We start from the raw sequence: 8,610 nt of genomic DNA, 5'->3' as shown, positions 1-8,610 counted from the left end.
TATTTAGTAATGTAACTAATACTTATTAAACTTATTTTAGCATGATTTAGTACTTTTAAATTATGATCATTTTCATTATGACTTGTTAATTTGCAATATTTGTTTTACGCGATTTCATTATTATTATTTTTGTTGGATATTTTAGTGTCATTATCATATTATATTGTGTTATATTTTTAAGAAACATCTTAGATAGTTGTATTTTGGTAGGACTAAAGAAATATTTGAAGTACAAGTAAATTATATGTTCGTATGAATACTTTACCGGAAAAACCCGAAACAACCCGAAAAACCGAAAAACCCGAAAAAACCCGAGGTTGAAAAACCCGAGTTTTATTGGTTTGGTTTGGTTTATAAATTTAAAAATCCGACACAAATGGGTTGGTTTGATATTTGAAAAACCCGAACCAACCCGGCCATGTACACCCCTAGTAGACACACATGTTCTACATGATAATTTGTGTCGTACATGGTGTCCTATGTGTATTATGTCATGTAGGATTAGTGTGTCTACTTGTTCAACTCTATACAAGTTTAAGTCTCTACTTGTGCACATCCAAAGTTGGAGGGCTAGATGTCAGTTGAGACCAAATTAAAGGATACGTTTATATATTATGCAATTTTTTTATATATATATATACACAAAATATAGATAGAAATAATAAATAACCCAAAAAAAGGTTTACCCCCCTAACCTAATATTAATAAGATTAGAAATATATATTTTTGCACAACATGACGAAAAATATTTAATCTTTTCCCTGATTCATAATCATGTGAGATTGTGAGTTATTTGGTTGACGTTGCATATATATATATATATATATACATAAATCTTTTCTAAATAATACGATATTTATTTAGTTGATCGTGTGCATAAGAAAATTTATTTTCCATGCATGACTAATAGCTAGATGGCATTGCGAGCTTAAGGTAAATCCGCCCCTAATGGTGATCGTGAATATTAATGATGTAACCATCCTTATCTAAGAGTGTTAATTGATTCTCCTTCGTCGAAAAAAGCTACAACATTGTATCATATATTGAATCAGTAAAATTTACTCATGTGTTTATTTTTGTTTATGTTGTGATGTTTTCATAAAATTTCGATTTCAGCCCTGACTAGAGTGTTCATTAGAAATCAAAAAAATAAGTGACGATTTCACATTATTAGTCTTTTGTCCCCCATACTATAATTTTATTTCTTCTGTGATTATATTTTTAAAAAATATTATACAAAGAAAAGAACAAATTGTTTCTTTTTTCTGCATTGTTTTCCTTACTTTATTAAATAACAAGAAAATTAAATATTTTAAATTTTTCCCCTCAATGTTCAATATCCTTAATTAGAGATGCCTTAAATAAATTGGATTCACGGTAAAAAATTCAGATCGAGTAAAAGCTATGTAATAAAGACGATTTTATATTCGGATCAGGATTCAATCCTGAAACATATGATTAAAGGATGATAGAATACTTAAGTAAAAATAAGAAGGAAATCTTAACATTAGGGAAACATTTTTAACACAATATGATATATTGTACAACAAAACATTACATCATGACCAACCATTCATAGTAAATGAATGGCTTTATTCATACTTGTTACAAGCAAAGGGTCTTAAGTAGCAAGATTATTATTATCTTGTCACTTAATTTCAAAAGTTTACAATAATAATACACACAATTAATTATTTAGTTGTGAGTCTGGGCAGCCACATATTCTTCATAAGAGCAGCAGTATTTTTTGCATCCATATTTGGTTTTCTTGCAGCAACTATAACATTTTTTAGGTTTTCCATAGCCCTTACCATAGCCGCCACCATGATAATGTCCATCAACGTTGACCGCTACATCGATGAATTGTGAAGATTAATTAAACTAGCTTACACATACGATGAGTCATGACTAGTCTCTGAATTGAGCTTCAATTTATATGTCGTACTTTCCTTTTTATTATATTTCAAAATGAGTACTCCTTTTCCTATATATATTTAATTGTATATTTTTTAAGTTCAATGTAACAAAAGATCACAAAATTCGTAGGACATTTATAATATAATTTACACACCTTTAGTTTAGTTTAGCAAAGATTGGAAGGTTTATGCCTTGTAATTGAGACATATATTAAATGAAACAAAAGGAATGTATATTAAATGTCATGATCAAACTATAGCATTAGTGATTGAAATTTTTGGATTTGGTTTCCAATAATTTTTAAAAAGTAGACAAATTTTATGACCAAACATATTTATCTTCGCCCCCATCCTCATCCCCACACCCTCACCATCCAACCCCACCAATTATATATCTGTCTAGATTATATCACAATATTGAACACAAAAAAGTAAATAAAGAAGTCATTCATATTTTCTTACAAAATATATTTCATGAAAAACATTTTTTTTTATCGAACACACCCTAAGAGAGGGAACAAATGAGAAGAAATGCTTACCATTGGAAGTCTCAGCTGCCAACTCCCTAGCTGCAACCTCAGAGCTTATCATTAAGAAAATAGCCAAAAAAATACCAAGAAACATAATTGCCTTGGAACCCATTCTTTTTAATTTTTCTTTTGTTCAAAACTTAGTACTTATGAAATATGAAAATTGAGGGATGAAGAAACTAATGCATGTTTGGGCTCATTTATAATAAGATTTGAATGCATAAATAATTAGAGGTGTGAGGGGACACATGTACGGATTGCAATTATTTTATGGACCAAAGAAATGAGCTTGCTCTACAAGTGGCAGATAAATAGAGTGTTGATTTTATGGTGGAGTCGTAAGTAATATTTTGTTAAGATGAAAAAAACATAATATTTATAAATTGTATTTGTTTGTATTTTACAAATCTTAAATATTCAAAATAATCAAATTAAAAGTTAAAAATATCGAAACACCATTAGTAAAAGTAGAGAGGCACAAGTACATACGTTAATACTATAACACCATTATTAAAAGTAGAATGGCCAAAGTTTGTATATATTTCAGTCTTTTTTCCCTATAAAAAAAATAAGAATAGATAAAAATTTACTTATTTTTTCGAAAAGATATTTGTAAATATATCACATCAATATGACCAAGTGGCTTACGTACACCGTCCGACAAAACAAACTAAAAACAAAGATTAATACTTAGTAGATAATCAAACAACATTAAAATAACTTTAAAAAATAATATGCATGTGATGGGTATTATATATTTCGATAATAAATCGTCGTGTTAATAGTATATTTTTGGACAGTTATGCAAAAAAGTAATTTAAAATATGCTAACATGTAGGACTACCTTATCCTAAAATATCTAGAAATAGTGGTGTATATATACTCTTGGATTTGGTCAATACTCAAAGACTTTAAATGACGTATTTAATGTACAACGTATCAAGTTAAATAAGAGGGGCCAACTCTCTTCATTTGCTTTATAACTCAAGAAAAGTCTTACTAAAAAAACAAGTATAATACATGAAAATATTATTTTATTTTGACCTTAACCGATATTTATAACCTTTAATTTTGAATGTGTACTAATGGTAAACACTTAACTTTATATATAATAGAATAAGTAAACACACATGTTCTACATGATAATTTGTGTCGTACATGCGGTCCTACACGTATTATGTCATGTAGGATTAGTGTGTCTACTTGTTCAACTCTATACAAGTTTAAGTCTCTACTTGTGCACATCCAAAGTTGGAGGGCTAGATGTCAGTTGAGACCAAATTAAAGGATACGTTTATATTTTATGCTAATTTTTTTTTATATATATACACAAAATATAGATAGAAATAATAAATAACCCAAAAAAACGGTTTCCCCCCCTAACCTAATATTAATAAGATTAGAAATATATATTTTTGCACAACATGACGAAAATTATTTAATCTTTTCCCTGATTAATAATCATGTGAGATTGTGAGTTATTTGGTTGATGTTGCATATATATATATAAATCTTTTCTAAATAATACGATATTTATTTAGTTGATCATGTGCATAAGAAAATTTATTTTCCATGCATGACTAATAGCTAGATGGCATTGCGAGCTTAAGGTAAATCCGCCCCTAATGGTGATCGTGAATATTAATGATGTAACCATCCTTATCTAAGAGTGTTAATTGACTCTCCTTCGTCGAAAAAAGTTACTACATTGTATCATATATTGAATCATTAAAATTTACTCATGTGTTTATTTTTGTTTATATTGTGATGTTTTCATAAAATTTCGATTTCAGCCCTGACTAGAGTGTTCATTAGAAATCAAAAAATAAGTGATGATTTGACATTATTAGTCTTTTGTCCCCCATGCTTTAATTTTATTTCTTCTGTGATTATACTTTTAAAAAATATTAGACAAAGAAAAGAACAAATTGTTTCTTTTTTCTGCATTGTTTTCCTTACTTTATTAAATAACAAGAAAATTAAATATTTTAAATTTTCCCCTCGATGTTCAATATCCTTAGAGATGCCTTAAATAAATTGGATTCACGTTAAAAAATTCAGATCAAGTAAAACACTATGTAACAAAGACAATTCTATATTCGGATCAGGATTCAATCCTGAAATATATGATTAAAGGATGATAGAATATAATACTTAAAGTAAAAATAAGAAGAAAATCTTAACATTAGGGAAACATTTTTTAACACAATATGATATATTGTACAACAAAACATTACATCATGACCAACCATTCATAGTAAATGAATGGCTTTATTCATACTTGTTACAAGCAAAGGGTCTTAAGTAACAAGATTATTATTATCTTGTCACTTAATTTCAAAAGTTTACAATAATAATACACACAATTAATTATTTAGTTGTGAGTCTGGGCAGCCACATATTCTTCATAAGAGCAGCAGTATTTTATGCATCCATATTGTATTTTTTGCAGCAACTATGACATTTCTTAGGTTTTCCATAGCCCTCGTGATAGCCACCGCCATAATAATGTCCATCAACGTTTACCGCTGCATCGATGAATTGTGAAGATTAATTAAACTAGCTAACACGTACGATGAGTTATGACTAGTCTCTGAATTGAGCTTCAATTTATATGTCGTACTTTCCTTTTTATTATATTTCAAAATGAGTACTCCATTAACTATATATATTTAATTGTAATTAATTTTTTTAATTCCAATGTAACATAAGATCACAAAATTCATAGGACATTTATAATATAATTTACACGCCTTTAGTTTAGTTTAGCAAAGATTGGAAAGTTTATGGTATATTCTTAAACTTTATGCATAGTAATTGAGACATATAAAATGAAACAAAAGGAATGTATATTTAGTGTCATGATCAAACTATAGCATTATTAATTGAAATTTTGGGATTTCGTTTCCAATAATTTTCAAAAAGTAGACAAATTTTATGATCAAACATATTTATCTTCCCCCATCCTCATCCCACCGTCATCATCCAACCCCACCAATTATATATTTATCTAGATTATATCACAATATTAAACACAACAAAGTAAATAAAGAAGTCACTTATATTTTCTTACAAAATATTTTTCATGAAAACATTTTTTTTTTATCGAACACACCCTAAGAGAGGGAACAAATGAAAAGAAATGCTTACCATTGGAAGTCTCAGCTGCCAACTCCCTAGCTGCAACCTCAGAGCTTATCATTAAGAAAATAGCCAAAAAAAGACCAAGAAACATAATTGCCTTGGAACCCATTCTTTTTAATTTTTCTTTTGTTCAAAACTTAGTACTTATGAAATATGAAAATTGAGGGATGAAGAAACTAATGCATTTTTGGGCTCTATTTATAATAAGATTTGAATGCATAAATAATTAGAGGTGTGAGGGGATACATATACGGATTGCAATTATGTATGGACCAAAGAAATGAACAACTTGCTCTACAAGTGGTAGATAAATAGAGTGTTGATTTTATGGTGGAGTCGTAAGTAATATTTTGTTAAGATGAAAAAAACATAATATTTATAAATTGTATCTGTTTGTATTTTACAAATCTTAAATATTCAAAATAATCAAATTAAAAGTTAAAAATAATCAAAACACCATTAGTAAAAGTAGAAAGGCACAAGTACATACGTTAATACTATAACACCATTAGTAAAATTAAGTAGAATGGCTAAAGTTCGAATATATTTCAGACTTTTTCCCTATAAAAAAACATAAGAATAGATAAAAATTTACTTATTTTTTCGAAAAAATATTTGTAAATATATCACATCAATATGACCAAGTGGCTTACGTACACCATCCGACAAAACAAACTAAAAACAAAGATTAATACTTAGTAGAAAATCAAACATTAAAATAACTTTAAAAAATAATATGCATGTGATGGGTATTATATATTTCGATAATAAATCGTCGTGTTAATAGTATATTTTTGGATAGTTATGCAAAAAAGTAATTTAAAATATGCTAACTTGTAGGACTACCTTATCCTAAAATATCTAGAAATAGTGGTGTATATATACTCTTGGATTTGGTCAATACTCAAAGACTTTAAATGACGTATTTAATGACTCTTTTAATGTACAACGTATCAAGTTAAATAAGAGGGGCCAACTCTCTTTATTGCTTTATAACTCAAGAAAAGTCTTCTAAAAAAACAAGTATAATACATGAAAATATTATTTTATTTTGACCTTAATCGATATTTATAACCTTTAATTTTGGATGTGTACTAATGGTAAACACTTAAGTTTATATATAATAGAACAAGTAGATATACATGTCCTACATGATAATTTGTGTCGTACATGGTGTCCTATGCGTATTATGTCACGTAGGACTAGTGTGTCTACTTGTTCAACTCTATACAAGTTTAAGTCCCTACTTGTGCACATCCAAAGTTGGAGGGCTAGATGTCAGTTGAGACCAAATTAAAGGATACGTTTATATATTATGCAATTTTTTTTTTATATATATACACAAAATATAGATAGAAATAATAAATAACCCAAAAAAGGTTTCCCCCTAACCTAATATTAATAAGATTAGAAATATATATTTTTGCACAACATGACGAAAATTATTTATTCTTTTCCTTGATTCATAATCATGTGAGTTAGGGGTGTACATGACCGGGTTGGTTCGGATTTTTCAATTATCAAATCCAACCATTTGTGTTGAATTTTTAAATCTATAAACCAAACCAAATCAATAAAACTCGGGTTTTTCAACCTCGGATTTTTCGGGTTTTTCCGGTAAAGTATTCATACGAACATATAATTTACTTGTACTTCAAATATTTCTTTAGTCCTACCAAAATAGGCAAAATGATCTGGTGGACCCTTGTACTTGTATGCGTTTGTATTGTGAATTCTTCTACTTACCTCTTTGTCATATGGACCCCTGAACCCATCTAAACTCAACCTATTGAACCCTTTCAACTCATCGTGATTCTCAATCACGCTAATGTCATACGCTATGTCAGATAAAATTTGCCACATCATTTTTTTTTTATATAATAATTTCTTTTTTAACAAAAGAAAAATCATAAAGTTTTGATGTAATTTTGACAAATTAAATTTTAATTTATTATTTTAAATTAAAAGTTTGGGTCTCCTCACATCATCTTCCATTTTCACCGTGAAATGGCCCAACTGTCGGAAAAAGTCGCTGCTGTTGCCGCTCCTCTTGCCGGCGAGACCACAAATACGATCTCCCCACCAACCTCCATCTTCATCGCACACCCTTACCATTTTCTTTTCTCCTTCTCTAACCTCCACAAATCTAGAAACCCTAAGCCACCGCACTAGCTTCTCTCCCCTCACCATCACCGACCGATATGCTCTTCATCCTCTCCGGAGTATCAGAAGGCCAAGAAACCCCTTACTGTCTCCGGCATACAAATATTCTAGGAGGCTCCTCGCCGCCGTCTCAGTCGTCGTCGCAACTCTTGCCGGCGACCATACGTGCCCTCTTCCTCACCCGTCTTCATCTCCGTCGCACCATGGCCACCAGATCTGACCGAAAAACCTCTTCGCTGTCGTGACCAGATCCTACCCTCAACCGCCTCGTTCTTCTTCCACTGACCTGCGTCGTCTCTCTCTAGGTGCCAATGCGAAGATCTGCTAAAGAAGATGACAAGAGTGTGAAGAAGAAAGAAAAATGGATTGGACAGGGATGGAGATGGCCAAAAATGGATGTGAACCTGTTGGCGGAAGAAGAAAGCCTTTTTTAGTTATTTTTTTTAAAGTTTTTTTGTTTTATTGTTTTATTTTTTTTTAATTTTTTAATATTTTTTAAAACTTAAATAGGATATCACTCGCCTTAACGAGAGTGAATTCACACACTCTTGCCAACTCAACCATATTGATGCCACATAAGCCTAGTCAATGGTCAGAGGGGTTTGATAAATTGTGTTTTATAAGTTTAAGGGTTCAATTGATAAAGAGTTAAGTAGAAGGGTTCACAATACAAACTCATACAAGTACAGGGGTCTATTAGACCATTTCGCCACCAAAATACAACTATATAGGTAACAAGTACTCAAACAAGCTGTAAAAGTTCGGCAAATTCAGCAATAACAAAAAATAAAATATACAAAAGAACCCCATTTGTTCACTTATTTTTTTCATAATAATCATTCTGTATTTTTGTTTTC

General features: G+C 29.9%; 1 protein-coding gene across 3 annotated transcripts; it reads right to left on the bottom strand.

Annotated features, from left to right (window-relative positions):
• Nucleotides 1-1,482: 1,482 nt before the first annotated feature.
• On the bottom strand, nt 1,483-6,030 carry LOC102596036 (glycine-rich protein). 3 transcript variants are annotated; one of them, XM_006358719.2, is made up of 2 exons: nt 5,597-5,804; nt 1,483-1,850 (listed from the first exon to the last, which is right to left on the bottom strand). In XM_006358719.2, exons 1-2 carry the CDS (start codon nt 5,697-5,699, stop codon nt 1,696-1,698), a joined length of 258 nt encoding a protein of 85 aa, XP_006358781.1. In that variant the 5' UTR covers nt 5,700-5,804; the 3' UTR covers nt 1,483-1,695. The 3 variants fall into 3 exon arrangements, 2 of the variants coding, with proteins under 2 accessions (XP_006358781.1, XP_006358780.1); XM_006358718.2 differs by lacking the exon at nt 5,597-5,804 and adding an exon at nt 2,456-2,629; XR_001474926.1 differs by lacking the exon at nt 1,483-1,850 and adding an exon at nt 4,607-4,974 and having other exon boundaries at nt 5,597-6,030.
• Between the last annotated feature and the right edge of the window lie 2,580 nt (nt 6,031-8,610).

This window comes from Solanum tuberosum, unplaced genomic scaffold (assembly GCF_000226075.1).
Source record: "Solanum tuberosum cultivar DM 1-3 516 R44 unplaced genomic scaffold, SolTub_3.0 scf00280, whole genome shotgun sequence".
Taxonomy (NCBI): Eukaryota; Viridiplantae; Streptophyta; class Magnoliopsida; order Solanales; family Solanaceae; genus Solanum; species Solanum tuberosum.
The sequence above is the reverse complement of the archived record's forward strand: the minus strand, read 5'-3'. Positions and strand labels throughout refer to the sequence as shown.